The following is a 21,052-nucleotide window of genomic DNA, read 5'->3' as shown; positions in this document are numbered from 1 at the left end:
ATCCTATTTGTTGATGGATCATAAAGGCCAAACCTACCAGTTTTGATTACCAGGGAGGACATACTGTGGCCACATCCACCAAGATCCTTAAAAGTGGCACCCTTTCTGGCGTCACTTCAGCTCAGCAAGCTGAAATGATCGCACTCAAGAGAGCTTGCCAACTGGCTGTTGGGTGGTCAGTAAGTATTTACACAGATTTGAGGTATGTTTTTAATTACTCATGATTTGTCCTGTTATGGAAACAAAGGCACTCCCTAACTTCTTCTAGGACCCAAGTTAAAAACAGCCCTTTACTAGCAGACCTCCTGGAAGCCCTTTTGCTAATCTCTGAGATTGCTGTAATTAAAATCCAGACCCATCAATCCAAAGGGGTTCCATGAATGGGAAATTAAAGGAAACGACTTGACTGATAGAGCAGCTAGACAAGCCACTTCCAAAACACACTTTAAAGGTGCCATCCTCGTTCATGACCACAATAATTTCACTCATGATCGTGATGGAAAGGAGGGAATAGATAGCAATAATAGAACAGTTAGGATGCCTGTAAATATGGTTCCTGTAAAATGTTGCCCAACAAAGTTTGACCAGAAAGAAATTTCAGGATCACTTTTTAAACATCAACAATTAATCCCTACAGATAAAATTAGAGAATGAAAACAGACCTACTCATTGCACATGAATACCCATTTGGAAAGAAGTAAGATGTTAGAAATTTTAAAGAAATATTGGTAGAGAAATTTTTATGCAACTGCTTCCCAATGTTTGCTTTACTCTCCATTTATTTTAGTCATGTAAACCTTATAAAGCTTCACCTGGGAGATTTCTCCTGCCATCAGAACCAATGCCTGGATGGCAGATTGATTTTATCCACCTCCCCCTCTCGAGTGGTTACAAGTTTGTATTAGTAATGACTTGTAGATTTCCTGTTTGGGTAGAAGCTTTCCCTGGCCATCAAGCCACTGTTGCTTTTGTTGCTAAGAAACTTCTTAGGAACATTATTCCCACTTGGAGAGCACCAAAGTTTCTTTCTACTGACCGAGGAACTCATTTTACTGGGCAAATAATTAAGGAAATATGTAAAATCTTGCCCATGTTTCAAAGACTTCATTATCCTTATCCTCAATCCTCTGGTCTAGTTGAAAGAACTAATGGTATAATGAAAACTTAACACTAGTCAAATCTTTCAAATCTTTCTCATTGCCTTGGACTAAGGTTCTGCATCTGGTCCTTTTAAATTTAAGAACTACTCCATTTGGACTTCACGAATTGACTCCTCATGAGATTATTATTAGATGGCTCATGGCCCTCTCCTATTGGGCAACTTGCCCTGATTCAAATTTGATTCAATCTGATTTTTTTTCAATATTATAAATTTTTAATTCAATATCCTGAGATTTTGATAATCAAAAGCAAGAAGTATCTAAATTCCCTAATATTCAACCTAGAGATTATGTTTCCTGGAAAAAATAGCAATTAAAGAGTCTCTCAAACCTTGATAGAAGGGATCTTATCTATTCCTTCTCACTAATCCTTATGCCACTAAACTACAGGAAGTTAAGGCTTGGATTCATTTAAGCCAACTGAAGAAAGCCCTGAATCTCAAATGAACTGTTGAGCCTCATAAAAGATCGAAATTAAAATTCAAGCAACACCAAAAAAAAAAAAAAAAAAAAAGCCGATGACAGCTGGGCAGACTGCTTTCCCGAATTCTCTGGACTGGACCTGAAACTATCCATGAAGTAAAATTTAGACTGCTTGCCTTTTTCTTTTATTTTTGGTATCTTAGTATTTTTAGCTGTTATGCAAGATTATTAGTTTTGTTGATTGTATTATACCAATTGTTACCTTTGAAATATGTTGTTTAAATGAAGGCTTTAACTGTTTTAAAATTTTTCTTAATCACTGGGATCATAATTTTTAGTTGTAGGTATTTTGATAGTTTTAATGATCTAGTCATCTGTGGTGCCGCCTTTTGTTATAGTCATTTTTGCTTGATTTTAATTTATGACTGGCCATTGCTTTTGAAATAGCTTTCTGTTTTATAAACTCAAACTTTTAGTATGATAAAAAAAAGAATCTTAGCTGTAGAGGTACTAAGATTTTTTTTTTTCTGATTACCCTAATTCTTTTTATTATTATTGGAATCCAACTGTGGAGTATTATTCCTTGTTTTAGTATATTGTTCTTCCCCTGAGATCCCAGATCTCTTTTTATAAACATACCACTTTTAGAGAATAGTTGTATTTCTTTGATCTGTCTGGGACTGGAATCCATATTAGTTCTTTTGTTTTAAATTCTAGTTGCATCTTTTATAATTGTTACCACCATTTATATGTTTCTAACTGCTTGCTATTAATGCCATTTACAGACTAAACTAGTAAGACACATGAATATTGAAGTAACATTGTATCTTTTATCTTTAGCATTCTGTCGTGGATTGAATTGTGTTCCCCAAAAATATCTGGCAACTTGGCTAGGTCATAATTCCCTTGTATGATTGTCTACCGTTTTATTTTCTGATGTGATTTCCTTATATGTTATAAATCCTATCACTGTGATGTAATAAGATGGATTAGAGGCAGTTATATTGATGAGTTCTACAAGCTTAGCAGTATCTTAAGCTAATCTCTTTTGATTTGTAAAAGAGAGAAGCAAGCACCTCATACCACCAAGAAAGCAGTGCCAGGAGCAGATTGCGTCCATTAGAGCTGGGGTTCCTGCACTGAGATGCTCCCAGACCAAGGGAAGACTGATGACAAGGATCTTCCTCCAGAGCCGACAGAGAGACAAAGCCTTCCCATGGAGCCAGTGCCCTGAATTTGGATGTGTAGCCTACTGGACTGTGAGAAAATTAATTTATTTTTGTTAAAGCCATCCACTTGTGGTATTTCTGTTATAGCAGCACTAGATAACTAAGACACATTCTAATTATATTTGTCTTTTATTGGTTAGTAGCTTTTGTTATCCTTCTTTATACCTTTCACTAATGACGTGTATTTTGCCATTGCTATTATTTGTATGGTAGCAGCCCTTGTTTATTTCTTTTGGGCTGTGTTTCTCTACTATGAAGCCCTTCTTAAACTTTCTGCCTATAAACTAAACTCAGCTTTCTGCCTATACTGCTGCTCATTCCAGCTCCTGTTAATTTTTGACATGAGAATGTCTTTGTTAAACTTGCTCAGGCAGTTGCATGATCCACAAATCTGACTGAAAGCTGGATCTTTCATCCTTTACCCAAAACTGTACATTAGAACTCAGATCCATTACCTACTCCCATACTTAATTATACCTTCAGTCCCCCTGCTACTGTCAGTTTTAACATCACCTCTAGGTGAGCCATACATGTCAGACTATGGCATCCCCCTGAGATACCAACTCAACCCAAGGTCCCATATTTCAATCTGACTCAGATTAATGTTAAAAAGTGCTCCAAAATACCTTGTAAAAATGAGCCCTTAATTTTATGTAATGTTCCTCCCAGGTATTAGAACGTGGCTTTTTCAGGAAATTTAACAGCATATCTACAGTGAAAAAGGGTGTTTTTGTTTCCATTTGTGGAATTGGCTAAGGGTAGGATGACTGTCTATTTGCAGCAATTCCTTTACAGAGAATTAGCTTGAACAGATGAACCAAATCATCCTTCTCCTAGGTAAAAACACCAGGACTGGTATAATACGTGCTGCATACGGACATGTATTTTTATGCGGAGGATCAAAGTACCCCACCTTTGCCAATTTTGAATACAAATATGTCCTATGCCTAGGTTTTGTCCTGTTTGGATGGTTGGAAAATATGGGAATCCCTTTGGACATCCATTCTTACGATGAGGATTTACATTGGACTGATCACCTGAAACTATTAGAAAGGAAGAGAAACAGTCAAGATCTATGACTGCTCAAGGGAAATCACAGAACTCACTCATCAAAGTAGTTTTAGATCATTGAATGGTCTTAGATATGCTATTAGCCCATCAAAGAAGGGTCTGTGCTATAGCTAACACCTGTGGCTGCACCTGAATTAACACTTCAGGAGAGGTAGAACAAGATATTAAACTAATTCACCAGAAGTGTACTTGACTCCATATACCTCAACCCTCAGATTCTCCTTTTCCAGACATTTTCAGCTACCTGCTCAGGCATTAAATAGTGGATTAAGTCTATATTGTTAACTGGATTAATAATACTCATTGTCACTGTAATAATAATCATAGGGACTATTAAATGTTGTATGAAACTTCCGACAAATGCCATTACTCAAAAGACCCATTTAATGCCTATGAAAAGAATAATGTACATTGACAGTACTTATATTTCAGACTGAAATCCGCTTCTTGAGCAATCCATCAGATGTCAGGTTATTCCTCTAATGTATCCTGCCCTGCACTAACCCTCAAGTAATAAAACCACAGAAGCAATAGGCTAAGGCTATGGCATGGCGAAGATGTCAAATAGTGCCCAGCTACCTTTTTACGATGTTCTGCTGCTATTCAGTTTGATATAATTTTTCTTGAATCCATAGTCAGTGCCCCTGGAAGCAGCAGTCAGGAGACACACCAGCATATTGCATTTTTGGCAGGTCTGCTGCAAAGGACATTTTTTAAATGCTGAAAGGCAGAAATGTCACATTGAGGACTAAGGTGCACTTGACCCAATTCATGGTATTTTAAACTGCTCCATATTCATGCAAAAGTTGGACAATGAATAAAGAAGACTGAGAAAGAATTGACACCTTTGTATTAGGGTGTTGGCAAAGAATATTGAGTATACCATGGACTACCAGGAGAACGAACAAATCTGTCTTGGAAAAAGTACAGCCAGAATGCTCCTTAGGAGGGAGGATAGGGCAGAATTGGGCAGGGTTTTGTTCTGTTGTGCATGGAGTCACTATGAGTCAGAGCCAACTCAACAGCACCTAACAACAACTATTTTTCATACGTAGTGCCACTGAGGTCTTAAAGGCTTATTAAATAAACAGCCATTCAGAATAAAACATATGCTCAAAGTTCATGCAGAAGGAAGCTTTCTTTCAGAATAGTGGTCAGTGAACAGATCGAAGAAATTCTTTTGAAATCCTTGATCAAAAGGAGGGAAAGTGTAAGAGAATTTTAGATTTTGAGGTACTTGAGGAGATCTGAAATGGCCAACTTGAGGTTTGAGTGGAACTCCTCTGTAGCTAGTTCTGTTTTCACCCAAGCAACAGCCATTTTCTGAGTACATATAATCATGAAACTAGGAAATGTGCAGCAACGATGATGTAACTACACTGAGACTCCCCCGAGAGAGAAATGTTAAGTAATGGTAACGTAACTACCCTGCAATCTGCTCCCTGTCACATACCCTTATGATTACCATATAGTAACCAATCTAAGAGAGACACGTATATTCTTTTAAGCCAGTTGCATTACGAGCTTCTGCTACAGAAAGCCCTGCCTTAGCAGTTCCCTCCACAGGAAGTCCCACCTTAAAATGATCTACTGCCAGTTGAGTAATGTCTTTCAATGATCTAAGCCTGTAATTACCAATTAAGTAATGTCTTTCTATGATCTAAGTTTGTAAATACCAATCAAGTACTGTAATTCTTTTGTTTCCCCTTTATAAAGCATCACTGTTGAGTAGCCATATTGGATTAAAGGGTCCCACCACATGGAATTCAATCTATCTCTGGCTCGAGCTATCTCTTTAATTTCAATAAATCTCTCAGTTTTACATTGATAAGAGAACAGATGGTTACTCTACAACAATTTGAATCTAGGCCGGTAATTTCAGTGTTCTTTTTTTTTGCATGTGTGTGTGTTTTTTCAAATAATGTGGTTAGTTATTAATCTACTGGTTTTGTTTTGAAAGGGTTAGAAACCTTAAAAAAAATATTAGCTTTATCTTATTTAATAGTCAAATTTACAAAGCTTTTCTAGACACTTTGGCAAGTACTGGCCCATTTCCAAGTCAGGTCACCTATGTACCCGTGGATCATATTACATGGATAAGTAGCCTATGCTGGTTTGTACACATAGTTGGATACCTGGTTTTTACATGCATGTATATATGTGTTCATGCATGTAGATATCTGTATATATGTTTTGTAAAAATCTGGTCATAATCATTAGACAGGAAAAAATTCATAAAATGATTTTGTATCGGTGAGACAATTATTTTAAAAATTGGATTCTAAAATAGCTGTTGTTTTCTTTCTTCCATTTAGGCATTCAGTTTTATTTTTACAACCAGGTCAATATGTATTTGTGTGTAGAGTGTGATTTTGAAAATTGTTTCCATAATGATAGAAAATTGTTCCTAGAGGATTAAAAAAAAAAAAAAAAAAGGCTTATAAACTCTGTAGCTTTATTAGTGCATACACTATTTTTTACTCAGTATCACTGCCAAGGTTGAACTGTAATTGTATTCTAACCAGGCTGTCAATAAAATTTTCCTTTGATGGTGTAGATTTTGGCAATTTTTTCACAGATAGTTTTGTTAAAAACTATCTGTGAAAAAAACTATATTTGTCATTGTATCAAATTTCTATAAATGATATAAAGTCATTGAGTTGAATTCAAAGATAATATTCCACTCATAGCACAAAGAAGATCTGTACATATAGACATAATATTTCTCAGCATGGGCTGGGGGGACTCCTGAAATACTAGGAAAGATTTGAAGAGAAAAATGATGCAGTGTATGGAGAAGGCATGATAAAAAATACTCTGGGACGCTCCTAATCTTTGCAAGTGGACCATTTGCTCCAGAACACAACTCTCCCTCCACCATGGGCTCTCACAGGGCCCTTCTGAGCCATGTAAACTACTTTTCCAAAGTGTCAGGGACAGCGTGTTACATCTCACCAGAGTACTGGTGTTTTAGAAGAGTATTAAGAATGGAAGATGACAGTCCCTGGGTGGTGCAATGGTTAATGCACTTGAAAGTCTGGAAGTTTGAATTCACCCAAATGTGTCTTAGAAGAAAGGCCTGGCTACTTCTGAAAAATCAGTCATTGAAAACCCTATGAAGCAGAGTTCTATTCCGACATAGGGTTTCCATGAGCTGGAATCAACTCAATGGCAACTCCCTAAAGGATACAATATAGTGTATAATAACAGCAATAACAACAACTTCAAGTGGCAGAATTTCAGGTAGTAAAGAAACTAATTTAGAGAGATATTTACCAGCATCTCTAAGATCTTACCACACTGTTTTGTTGTTATTATTAGTGTAGTTTTGTGTAACTGTTTAATGTGAAAGACTTGAATGAAGCTTGCATTCTTCAAGTACACCACAGGCCCCATCACAACCTACTGCCCTAAGCAGAGCATGACAATCACTTAAGTCATCTGCCTGAGTTCGGACATACCAGTTTGAGCCTCTGGCAAATTATATTACAAGCTGTGTCTGGAATTGTTGGAATAGTGTAAGATCACTGCTTGGTGGAGGTCATGCTTAGAAAATGGTGGGAGAAAGGGTAGCATATCTCAAGGCTTGAATATGTGCTCCTGAGCAGTTCCAAAACAGAAATTTGGGGATAACTCTTCTTCAAAATTACACTGATTTTTTTTGTTAGAGGTTAAGAAATATCATTAATTTACTATTTTCTTGAATAGGTCTATCAATGAGAAGCAATTAGAAAGAGCTGTTAGTAACTTTCTCAATCTTAAATTTGAAACTGAATGTGTAGCTAAACTACCCAAATTACTTGGCATTGATGTTGTCTACTATTAAAAAAAAAAAAACCTGTCGCTGTTGAGTTGATTCTGACTCATAGCAACCCTATAGGTCAGGGTAAAACTGCCCCATAGGGTTTCCAAGGAGCGCCTGGTGGATTTGAACTGCCAACCTTTTGGTTAGCAGCTGAAGTCTTAACCACTACACCACCAGGGTTTCAGTGTCTACTATTAGGACACAAAAATGAACATCTATTTAATCAGCACACTCGGAGTAGCCTTCTTTCTAACGTATATTTTTTATATTTGGTAAAATATGATGGTGTTGAAAGAACATGTATTTTGGAGCCACATGAACCCAGTTTTCTCACTTATTGGGCTTTAGGAGGATGAGCCACCTTTCTGGGGTCACCCAGGCAGTGAGCAGCAAATCTGAGATTCAGATCCAGGCCTCACGGATTCCAAAGGCTCCCCTCCTAAGTGCCATATGCCTGCTTCCTCAAATATATTCCACTTACCAAAAACCTAGTCTGTATTCTGTGCCTTATAACATTATAATCTCATTCCCAAAAGAGTCCTAAGGAAGTCGCTTCTGTCCTGGGTTGAAATATCTTTATATTTTTCTCCACATATTATAGGTTTTACTATCTACATATTATTGCTGTAAATTGCTACTAAGTCTCATGTTGTAAATATGTCTCAAGTACGTTTCTCCATGAGGGCAGGGATGGTGACTTACCTATTTTATAGCCTACAGGAGACAACAATGTGTCTTAATCATAGTAGGTGCCTAAAAAGTTTGATTGACATTGGATGTGAGGATTTTATTTTCCATTTGAGTTTAACATTTCATGGCGTCTAACATGTATTCTACTAGCAACTTGGGATAAATAATAAAATTTTGACTCTTACCCTAACCGTTGAAAGCTTAAAGAAAAAAGATCAAAATAAGTCATACAAATGCTTTATAGAATACTGAGCATAAATATGTGTTACCTCTATACCTTAGCCAGAATTAAATTTACCCTGATCTAAGCATTGGTATTTCTGTGATTATAATTGTATCCTGAATAATAACAACGTATTGTTCTCCATTACCTAGACCACATGTTCCTAAAGGATTTAGAATAAGGATTCAATAAATATGGTACTGAATTGAACTGAACGTATAAATTGATAAATAGCTTTAACAGTTGAAATTTGGAGGAGAGTGTTGGAATAAGACAGCCAGATAATGTGTCGGATTAGCCAAGGAAATCTTTTGAGAGTTAAGTGAGTTCGGTGCTGCAATTTAAACAAGAGAAATTTATGAAAAAGGTGGAGACTAATATACCCAAATGAGTTACTCTAGACTAAATCTTAAGAGGTTAGCACAGGAGAACAACTTCAAGGCACCAAAGAAAGAAAGGTTAGCCAGAGTAGAGCAGAAGAACAGCCACATGGAAGGAAATGAGAATCCAAAGTGAACTATCAAATGAGGTTTTGCTTGATAAATATCTCTAAAGGATTTTTATACTTAGTATTCAGCCTTCATGGTAGATAGATGTGGCAGTCTACTTCTGTAAAGATTCACACCCTTGGCAGCCCTATGGGGCAGTTCTACTCGGTCCTATAGGGTAGCTATGAGTCAGAATCAATCTAACAGCAGTGGGTTTTTGGATTCAACCTTCTTTCTTTACACATGCTATTAGGACATGGATTTCATTTATTAGGACATGGATTTCATTTCAGTGAAATAAAAAGCTGTCATAAAGATCTTTATTGCTTGCAATAGTCTTTTCATAACTTTATACACATCAGTAGTATGTTTATTTTAAAGGAAATTCTGAAAGACTCTTATTCTGTGAAAACTATATTTATAGAAAAAACAGACTCATTTGAACTAATAACCACAACATAGGATACATAACAATTAGAAACAACTCATGGGCAATCAGTGTGCATTCTTTCCTGATAATAAGTATTGTACACATTTTTTTTCTAATCAAATTCCCCTTTCTCTTGGGGTATTATTTGTCCCTACCTAATGCAGTCAGAATTGGAAAAGAGCCAGACCATCTTCTGATAAGAAATGTGGGCTTTAAAAGAACTCAAGCTTTTCTCCACATGGGTATAATGAGGCAGGGAGGTCATATGTCTTCAGTATCTATTTGGTACCAGGCGCTGTGCTAGTCATTTTCTCACACCTCAATATTCTGTTTAAGAAAGAACGAAACCAAGCCCAGAGAGGTTACGTACGCTTTCAATTTCTCACTTCCAGTAACTGGCAAAGTTGGAATTCAAGCCCAGGCCTTACTCTAAAGCCAGTACTTTGCCTCCTGCAAACAGAGCTTCTCTACATTAAGGGAAAGTATTTTAGAGGTAATTTCATCTAGTATGTCCCCCACAAGAAGGGAAACAGAAACCAAGAAAGATGAGGTGGTTTGACCCTACCACCATCCTGTCATGTATCACTTAAACTATTTCTAATTTTTTAATTAACATAAAGGGATATATAACATATTCAGTATATGCTAATACTTAAAATGGAAAAGTAGTCATCTTGCTGAAATAAAGTAGATATAGATCATAGTTACATGATTTGCCCTTTCATTTTCCTTTTATTTAATTTGAAGATTCCACAAGTTCCTTTGAACACTTACACTAGAGTAAGCCTTTGCATTACTAACAGTTGGAATCTCTTCTTTGGCTCACAAGTATGCCAATTGATTGGGTTGTCTGGCTGCACAAACTAAATAGTTATGGGAAAGTAAGTCAATCAGTTGTACAGTACATGAATCTCTGAAAGCCTCGTGCATCAATTGTCTTTAAATCATTCAATATGGTTTGGCATTCAATAACTCACAGGACTGAAGGCTGATGAGAAAAAATGGGCTTTTCTGACAATTCCTTAAAATTGATTCCGGTTAACCCTTTAAACATTGGACCTTTCTTTGTTTTATACTGTAATTAATACTGATAATCCAAAATAAATGCTAAACAATCCCCAAGGATTGTGGATAGGATGGGGAAGATGAAGGTTTAGAATGAAACATAACTGTATGGACTATGAGTCCCAAAACAGATTTTAGTTGAATACATTTGATTAAAGGCAACTAGAGGTTACAGGCACTGAGTTAGGGCCTGACCATGTCTTATCCATCCTTAAAAGACCCAGAAAAATCTTTAGTGTGACCCCTATAACCCCCAGTCAAGGTGCTTGACATCCTTTTGACCACACAATCATTCATTTTGTAAAGTAGGTCTTTATGAGAAGAGATTTTTGTAGGTGCATGACTTAGCACTGGAAATAAATTTCTGCTTTAGTGTTGCTGACTCCACAAAACTTCCCACTATTTTAGGATTAAGAGAACACCATCAGAAATCCCTGGAGCCCCTCTGTGTTTTGAATAACTCATTCTGCTCTAGTGTTATACTCTAGCTAACATCCAGTGCCTCAGAATTATAATCCAGAACCTTCAAAATTCCACTGGTTAGCTTAGTTCCAGAGTCCCGAAGTGCATGCTTCATTCACAAAGTCATATGCTACATACAGAATTAATTGACTGTGGCTTCTTTTATCAGCACGTGGAGCTAAATAGTCAAATCAAATACAAACCTCAGTTTTTTCTAGCGATGAGATTTATCGTCAAGGTTGAAAGGAAACACTGTAATATTTAATTCATACATAGCATATGTCTCATATTAACTAATTTTTAGGACCCTGAGGCATGTGAAAAAATGCTTTTGTTTTTATTCCTAATTTCTAGGAATATTTGGAGCTAAAAGGGTCAAAGAAAAAGTCAATCTCTTCTAAATTCAACTGCAATAGGAAGTTTAATAAATATTCCCAGAAAACCATTTAATATTACATTTCTCGTCTCACTTTTTAGACGTACGACAAACTTTTAAATGATGCCAAAACTTCTGGGTACTTACCCAAATCTTCACTTAGCTCTAGTTCTCTTACAGCTCACTCATGCTTAATAGGCATCAGGTCCATTAAATTTAATCGTGACCATATTGTCTCTGCTTAACAGTAAGTGGAAAAGAATGGATGCCACAAGCTTTAATGGTCAGAAGGTCTGGTCTAAGCCAGCTTTTTACCGTAAGATTGTACCCAACTCTGGGCTCCAAAGATGAGAGACAGGAGAATTTGGATAGAGTTCATCAAGGTCCTTTTGGGGGTCTGAGGATATTCAATCCAGAAAAGGAAATAATAAAGAATAATTTTATATATTTTAAAAGCTAAGTAAACAAACCTTTATTGAAGAGAGTATATGGAGAGTTATTTTAGAATAAAGTGGGAAATTACTCAAGTTTGGTATAAGAAATTATATTTTCTAATATCTAGAATTATCAGCCCTGAAATTGAAAAGTGGAGTAATTACGGATTCTCCTCTGAGGTATATAAAATGGCATGAGTCTCAGGGGCATGGGTTGGTTTATCAATGTCTTTTACGAATATGTGTCCTTAGGTTAGGCATTTTTCAAAGTTTTTTTTCCAAATCTATGTCTCTAATAAAAAGCCCACTGCCATCAAGTCAATCCTGACTGACTCATAGTAACACTGTAGGACAGAGTAGAATTGCCCCATAAGGTTTCCAAGGAGCGCCTGGTGGATTTGAACTGCTGGCCTTTTGGTTAGCAGCTGTAGCTCTTAACCACAACCCCACCAAGGTTTCCAGGTATCTAATGCTGGTAGCCAAATGTACAGTCTTCTCATATTCTACTTAGAGACAAGTAATGTTTAACTAAATCTATAAATGTAATGGAATAAGTTGTAGAAAGTGGCATTATCACTTGTCTCTACATGGAGAGATTTTACGTGTAAGGATCCCTCTAAATAAAAATATGGGAACCAAACCAGCAACTATAGATTATATAAGAGTAAAAGACAATAATGTTATACTGCATAGTTTCAGAGAACTCATCATAGACCCTTAATCAGAAAAACCAAAAAAAAAAAAAAACCCAATTCTATCAAGTAGATTTCGATTCATAGCGACTCTATAAGAAAGAGTAGAAGTGCCCCCGTAAGATTTCCAAGCCTGTAAATCTTTATGGAAGCAGAGTGCCACATCTTTCTCCTACAGAGCAGCTGGTGGGTTTGAACTACCAATTGAAAATACACAAAGCTAAATGGTTTACTACAAGGTCACCCACATTGGCAGCCCCAGACAGCATTTGAAAAAGATGAAATTTGTCTTAGAAGCCTCCCTACACCCATATCTCAGACCTCCAATATCATTTTACTGTTGCCTGGCTATTTGGAGTCAACCCCAAAACCAAACATATGATTTTTTCCCTCTCTACCATAAAGTCGAACCCTCTGTTTATAAACTTTCCCAGGTCTGGAACCTAGAATTAAAAAAATTTTATTCCCGTTACACATTCTTTCAAAGTTAAACTGATTAACTAATCCATACCAGAAGATGACATAGCCTTAAAAGGTTATGTATCTATTTCTATAGTGCTTCCTCCTGCTGAGAATTCTAGGCCATTAACTAGAATGGGACTGATGGGACATTTTGTTGCCCCTGCAAATCTATCAAACAGGTGCTTAACTCATCTATGTGCTTGGATCAGCACAGATGAACCAGCAACCAAGAAAAATCTGAATTTATATGTTGAAATATCTTCCTATTTCCTATTCTTTTTCCCCTGAACCTAATATAAACAGAATTTGTGCATTTTTCTAAATCTACAAGTAAACCATTCATTCAAATGCTCTTTATAATTGACTATTTCTACAAACTCCTGAAAAGGGGGCGAAAAGGAGCTGCATCTAATTCATTTAACAATGATTGCAACACACTGGCCTCATCATCCGAATTGGAAGGATTTGTTAATTATGGAGAATTTAATTTTCTCTGCTTCATTAATTGATAATAAAGAAAGACTTACAGGGATTTGAATTTTAAACAGCATTAATGACAGGCGATTACTAAGACTACTCAATTTGTCTGCTAGGCAGTATTGGTGAATTTAAGAGGTTTGTTTAGTTTTACCATTATTTAAAGCTACACATAATTTTTGTTATAAGAGCACATGGGTTTTGAGGCTAGAAGAAGCAATTGCTAAAGAAAGTTCATTTAATACATACAAGATTTTTTTTGTCATGGTTTGTTTAGTTCGAAAGAGGGTATTCAAATAGTGCTTGGAGCAAACAAAATTGTTGGATAGGGCAGAAATATTTAGTACAGGTGAGGTTATGAAGATTCTGTTCATCTGTTTGTAATATTTCTTAACTCTTAAATACCATATGCAAAGGTTCTATTTCAAAATACAGTCATTAATGACATCTAACATCTAGGCTGCATTTTACAGTTTTAAGGTGTGTTCATATTATGACCTTTTTTTCAGTAGGTAGAAAAGATGAATTTTATAATATCTATTTTATAGATGAGAAAATAAAGCTTAGATATGGTGTCCCTTACCAAGAGCACAGGGCTAATTATGACCAGGTTAGGTTTGTTTTTTGTTGTTGTCATCATTGTTATTTTCTTGTTTGTTTATATTCTTAGAGTTCTTTCCCCCAAAATCACAGTGCTAGAACATTTATACAGGGAAAGCTATAAGCCTTTGATTTTTTTGCTGTGAGAACCCATTACTAGTCCAAAAATCTCTGCCGTACACATTGACACAAGTGCTATACACAGCAAAAGGCTGATCAGTCCCTTGTAAACTATTCTAGTTTCCACAAAGGAGGATGAAGACACAAGAAGATAGATTACTAAAACGATGCAGTTCTCTGTGAGATGTTATTTGCACATAAGTCCTCTCCAGTAGTGCTTATAAATAGAAGAATGGCGCCAGTTTGGGGAATAGAGAAATGCCATCAAACGATTGGGAAGTTTGGTAAGAAAAAGGCTTGGCTCCTAGGGATATTTAAATACAGTTAAATATAACTTCTAATCTACCAAGCTATGTGGTCCAGACAGATGGCCTGTTTAAAGTTTGGGTTTGCTTGTCTACAGGGCCTGGAGGTCTGGTCCCATTTGCAGAGCCCTCACCACCTATGAAGCCGAAACTTTGAGGGCTGGAGTCGCCTTAGGAAATGCATGTGCTTTGGACCCAGAATTACATGCGTTTCTCTCTGAAATCTGCCACTTCTAGAAGTTAGTAAAGATCTCTTCACCTCTCTGCTACTTACTTTTCCTCAACTGTAAAATGCACATATTTGACCTTCAAGAAACAATAGTTAACTTTTTTTTTTTTTTTAGCTTAAATGAGAGCCACAAAGGTCACTTAGAAAGTTTCACTGTGCTCAAATGGTAACAATGCCTGCAGAATTCTGAAGGCTGCTCTCTGGTAGGTAGAAAGGCATCATCCGGGACACCTAGAAATCAAGTTTGACAACATTCTTTGGGGCTGGTCTAGGGAGGTAAGTTTTAGAACATTGTGGAAAGGTCTGCCACTGTGAGCTAGCAGTGATGGAAAATTACTCTAAAATTACCTGAAAACTGAGAAAATTTAGTCATTACAATTTTTTATTTTTTAGCTATATTTATTTATAAACTATAAGTACGTCCATTTGTACCTCTTATTAAACTAAATATAAGTAAATTAACATTTATTAAGTGAAATAATGTATTTTAAAATGATTTTAAAATGCTATAGCACTTTAAGGAGCTCTGGTGGTACAGTTAAGAGCTTGCCTGCTAACCAAAGTCAGCAGTTTGAATCTGCCAGCCGCTCCTTGGAAAACCTATGGGGCAGTTCTACTCTGTCCTATAGTGTCACTATGAGTCTGAATCGACTCAATGACTATTTTTTTGTTTCTGTTTTTTTTGGCAGGGTGGTTATAGCACTTTAAAGATATAGAGTCAAATTATAATTCTTTGTTTTCAACAGGAATGAATTAGCTTACATGTTTTCCATCAGCTGAACATTTTCCTGTATTTGAGCAGGATGATGAATATTCTATTAAGATTTTTCTTTCTTTTCATATGTGCATTTCGTTAACATTAAATTAAATTACCTTTAAGTTAACTGAAAGAGTCGAGGACTGTTTTGCCCTGGAATTCTTAAAAAGGATCATTCACTACAACCTATACTTAGATTTCTAATGTTTCCACTATTCAAACTCTTTTTGTTCACCCTTGTTGTTTATACCAGCAAAAAATCCAACACCAAGCTCTGCCTGGTTACGAGTTAACGCCATGACCTTCGCTGTCCTACCTGTATTTCTAGAAGCAGCACTGAACTGTAAGAGGAAATTCACCCCCCTCAATAGGCAAATAATGTTTGTCTATTAGAGATTATAGTCCTTTATCAAGAACAATAATGCAGCTTTACCTTTTATAGGAAGTGGAAAATAAAACCTCAACAAATGGATGCAACCCTTTGGAATGGCTCTCAAAGGGCAGTGCTGAAAATTGATCTGGTTACTTGTCCATTGCATTATTCAGAGATGACATCAGCACTGAAGCTGTAGCCAAGGCTGGCTCATTGCCTACCCCATGACAGCCTTTCATAAATAAAAAACCTACTCTGTAAAGATATAAGCATCTCTAGGGCTGTAATTCGAGCTTTGAAACCTAATTAAACAACTTTCCACCAGCCTCATTAATAAGCCCTGAACCAGATTTCATACAAACACCTGAACACATGACAGCCAGCACTAACAGAACATTTCACAGCATACCATCATCCATGTGTCGTTCTAGAGGAAAAGCAGGCTTGGAGCTGAGACAGTTCCTCCAGTATTTCTCTTTGGTTTTGTTTATGATTCATTTTGTAGATTTGCTTGTTGTATTATTGCTAACTGAAATCTAGAATTAAAACCTCTTGGCAATGACATGCTCTCTCATGCTCTTAAAACAATTCTATTCTTTCCATCAGTGTGAAAAACATCATGCTTCTTTACCTGGGGGGTTATGTTCATTAAGAATCACAAGTGATGCTGGTGTAGGTCTTCTTTTCCTGATCTGTGAACAACAACAAAGGCCCAGCTAATGTCAGTGAGCATCGGACACTACCCTCAGTTACTCTACAGCTTACAAAGCAACCCTGTCCAAATCTTTTCCCAGCATACAAATGCAGACATCTGAAGGACACACAGTAGGTGCTCATGAATTTTATTTTGAAATAATGGAAAGCCAGGCAGTAGAATTTTCAGATATTACTATCCCCTTCTTAGACCAAAAAGCTATATTTCCACAGAAAAGAAATAGCTATATAATGCAACTAAGGCATGAGGATGACTTGCTAATTTTAATGCCTCTCTTGGGGCCTCATAATATTGATGCTGCTTTCAGGATCCATTATCTTTACTCTAAACATGTTTAGAGAAGCTTGGAAAATTCAAATTTCTTAGCAGTTATCATTATTAGAGTTAATAGAGTAGATTTTCAATTTTAATTTACAGTGGCTTTTTTAAATTTTCTCATATAATATTTAAATAAATCAACAAATGGAGAATGAATATATATCTTTCGAGAATATATAATTCACTTAAAACTAAGATTTGGGGTGTGTATTTTGTTTTTTTTTCTCATTTTAAGAATTACAGGAGTATATTATGACTAGAATTTCTAATGTATCCTTGATTCCTTGGATATATCTGTTCAGAGGTAAAATCTGAAAATACAGATAAATAAAGGATAAAATTTTACCACAGACATTTGACCAGAATAGAATCAATGTCTCAGTCAGCATAGAGACATATTGAAGACGGTATTTATTTACCTGGCCTGAGTCTGAGTGAATCTACTTCAAATTATCGAAACATCCTAGAAAGTTATGAGTTTTGGCTTCAATAATTATTTTTAAGGCCTTGCATCAAACGTTTTGGAAAAGAATCAGGGATAATTTGAGTTTTAAGAAATTAACGATTTAAGTTGCTGACTTTATAAATTTCTTTGTGTTTGCCCTCCACAATTATAGTCTTACCACAAATAATCTTTTAAGTGGTACCATTGCATCAAGAGTCTAAGTAAATCTGAAGACAAAAGGTGATGCAGCTGTAAACCAATCTCACATCTTTTCTATAAATAAATAGCAAAAGAGGGAGAGAGAGAAAAAAGGAGAGAGAGGTACAGATATATAGATATGTGAGACATGGAAAAAGAACCCAGGAAGTGTTAAAATATTATTTATCATCTTTGAATAATTTTTTTTTAAATTATAAATATACCTAAAAACCCTTTCTATAGTATATTACATGTATTTAAAGTTTATTAGTACTTTGGATACATAATGAAAAAATGTTAGAATAAAATATTAAGTATGTCTATAATCTGTAATTATTTCAGCATTTAGTGCATTCATTGTTAAATTGGTCTTTTTATTTCATAAATAATGAAATAAAATGTGCTAATTTTGAGATTTTTTTCAGAAGTTGACCTAAATGCTGTACCTTATTACTTTAATAACCAAAAGTAGATTTTTTGATCCAAATCTGAATTGCTAATATAGCCATTTTTCCCAGATGCATGCTAATTTGTGTCAAAGGAAGTAATGCCTTTTAGTCAATAATTCCCCATTGCAACTCAAAATACAAGTGTGTAGAGGAACCAGCTTATTTCTCATTCACATATCCTGAAAGTCACAAAGTTAGGCATATTCAAGAGGCAGAGAGCCTTTCCATCAACAACGAGAACATAGTATTCATTATTAACTTATGCATGGGAACTGGTCTCCACCCAGTTCCGCTTACCTGCTCTGCTGCTTCAGGTGCAATCTGGCTCTGGAATAAAGGCACAGAAAATTGTATCTTTTTGGGACTGTTGGGCTCCATGGTAATGATGAGAATTAGTCAGAGTCAACAGGAGCTCAGAAAGACAACCCCAAGTGGTGCCTGGGATGTTTCCTCAGGCGCGCTCCACCAAGCCACACAGAGTGCTTTGTAATAAATAGCTGTAATTCCAGAGTGAGTGAGTGAAGATGCCGAGGTTTGAGTAACTCCCTTCTTCCACATCCACAATGATGCCTCACTTGCCTGTTCTCCCACCAATCCCTTGGATCCTCTCAGCACAATACGGAAAGGAACAATAAGCTAATTGTGCGCCTCTTCACTAATACACATGCCAAGCGTTCACTCAGCAGCTAATTGAAAATGCAATGCTAGCCTTGAAGGACCCACTGTCCTGGGATTTGAAAGAAAGGCTCTATCCACTGTACATTACTAATCGGCTGCTCAAAAGTGCAATGTAAGCTCCCTCTGAGTATTGCAGGGATGGGCCGTTCATTATTGATGAACATAAAGCAGGAAGTTTTCAGAGTTGGGGGCAGGGTTGGAGTATGGAATCATTTCATTTCTCTTATAGCAACTTCTAAGTCAGACACCTTTGCTATTTCATATTCAGCTACCAAATAGATGAATGGCCATGGACGGTAAGCCACAACCAATATCAGCTATATTTATTCTGCAAGATCTGGTTAGGTTAGACTGAGAACAGGAAGCAGAGCATCTGTGGTATAGTGAAGGCAGCACTGCCTCAGGGTTCAGCAGATCTTAGTTTAAGTTCTAGCTCAACCATTACCAAGCTCTGTGACTTCAAGCAAATCACAGGCTATGTCTAGACCCCCCGTCTTCATCAGAAAAATGAGGGGGTTGGACTCAATGACCTTTAAGTGCCCATTCTGTTCCAACATTCTATAATTGTAGTTCAGTTTTTATTAGAGTGGAAAGTATCAGACAGCTAAATTTAGCAAACAGCTTGGAAGTCATTGTTGGTGCAATGACCTCTATTTTTTTTCCTGCTAGAGCCGGCTATATCCTCTGACTTGGATGAATACAGAAATGACTAGAAAACATGAGTGGAAACATGATGGTATCCAACAATGTGGCTTGTTGTCAATATTGGGATTATATGTAAGCATAAACACTTCAGAAAAAGCATGAAAGGGGTAACTCCAGAATGACAGAGGATGATGGGTTTGTTGGCTAGTGGTGAGGGAAGAGGGAGACACTGGCTTGCTCTCCACATTTTTTTATGTCAAAGAGGAGGCAGGAAGAACAGCCAGATTGCTTTCATCTATGTTCGTGAAGGAAACCTAGAAATGAAGACATTTTAATGGAGAGATAACTTTAGCTCTCTACTTTCTTATTTGAAAGGAACTGTTTGATGAATACTAGATTTTTCTTTTTTTGATACCTGTCTTTGGATTTGTATAATACATTTAAAGAGTGACTACCACTCCAGAACATTCCTGGATGGTACAAATGGCTTGCTCTCAGCTACTAACCTAAATGGTGGTTCGAACTCATCCAGCAAGGCCTCAAAAAAAAGGCAGCCAGGCGATCTGCTTCCATAAAGATTTTTTGTTGTTAGTTGCCTTTAATTTGATTCCAACTCATGGTGACTCTATGTGTGCAGAGCAGAACTGTGCTCATGAGGGTTTTTCAAGGCTGTAAATTTTGGAAGCAGATCGCCAGGACTGTTTTCCAAGGTGCCTCTGTCAGTTTGAACTGCCAGCCTTTCGGCTAGTAGTAAAATGCTTAACAATTTGCCACCCAGGAAAACACTGTAGAGCTTACAGCCAATGGAAATCCTAAGCGTAGTTCTACTCTGCAGTACATGGGGTCACCGTGAGTTGGAATCAGCTCAATGGCAATGAGTTTGTTTTGTTTATTTATTTATTTTTTACTATTCTAAGTATTTACAAATAATGTTTTCTTTCTTTCTCTCTTGCTTTCTTCTTTGTTTAAATTCTGATTCCTTACCAGGAATCCATCTGAGTGATTTAAGTGTGTGATGCTCTGTTGAAAGAATATAGAAAGTACCATGCATTATTGAACTGGTTTTCTATATCCACTGGGAGGAAAAAAGCCAATGAAGATGTGGATGTGAAAGCACTTTCAGTTGGAGAACAGTGCTGACCAGCAAGAAATCTTGTGATTTCATCCTTATAGTGATGAAGGGAAACATATAAATTACAACATTTTACATGTAACAATTTATACAAGTCCCCAGAAAGAAAATCTGAATTAATATCATTACTTCTCTGAATATTTCCTCAAATTATACAAAAGGAAAATGAAAAAAATATTTTTAGTAAGGAATCAATCCAAATGTTTCACTTAGTGTAGTTATTAAGAGAATGGGCTTGGCAACCTTGAGTTCCAGCTCTGGCTCTGCTACTTGTTGAGTTTATGAACTTTGGCAGTAAAAGAACTTTCTTCTTGTGAGGTTTAGGTGAATTAATTCTTCAAGTGCTCATTAGAAGGCTGGCACATGGTAACTACTCCATAGGAGATAGCTATTATTTTTCTTTTAACTGGATTTTCAAAGGGCTTAAAGATGTATATTTTTAACTTATGTTACTAAGAGTCTCACCTGTTAGGAATAATTTGATACTAGTTTGGACAATGAGTGAAAAAGTGAAATTGCGTATATATGTTATGGTGAAAATAGCAATTCTTATTAACTAAATGTCCTATTTTGAATAGTTTAATCACAGATTACATTATAA

General features: G+C 36.3%; 1 protein-coding gene across 1 annotated transcript in view; it reads right to left on the bottom strand.

Annotated features, from left to right (window-relative positions):
* PPP1R1C (protein phosphatase 1 regulatory inhibitor subunit 1C) overlaps positions 1-18,411 on the bottom strand; it is a 144,819-nt gene extending 126,408 nt beyond the window's left edge. The window contains exons 1-2 of the mRNA XM_049887597.1: positions 18,294-18,411; positions 16,503-16,563 (exon numbers count right to left, since the gene is read on the bottom strand). Coding sequence (XP_049743554.1) covers positions 16,503-16,563; positions 18,294-18,374 — 142 coding nt within the window. The 5' untranslated portion in view covers positions 18,375-18,411. The remainder of the gene's footprint in view (positions 1-16,502; positions 16,564-18,293) is intronic.
* Between the last annotated feature and the right edge of the window lie 2,641 nt (positions 18,412-21,052).

The sequence above is a fragment of the Elephas maximus genome, chromosome 6 (assembly GCF_024166365.1).
Source record: "Elephas maximus indicus isolate mEleMax1 chromosome 6, mEleMax1 primary haplotype, whole genome shotgun sequence".
Classification (NCBI taxonomy): domain Eukaryota; kingdom Metazoa; phylum Chordata; class Mammalia; order Proboscidea; family Elephantidae; genus Elephas; species Elephas maximus.
This window is presented reverse-complemented; position numbering and strand designations above follow the sequence as displayed.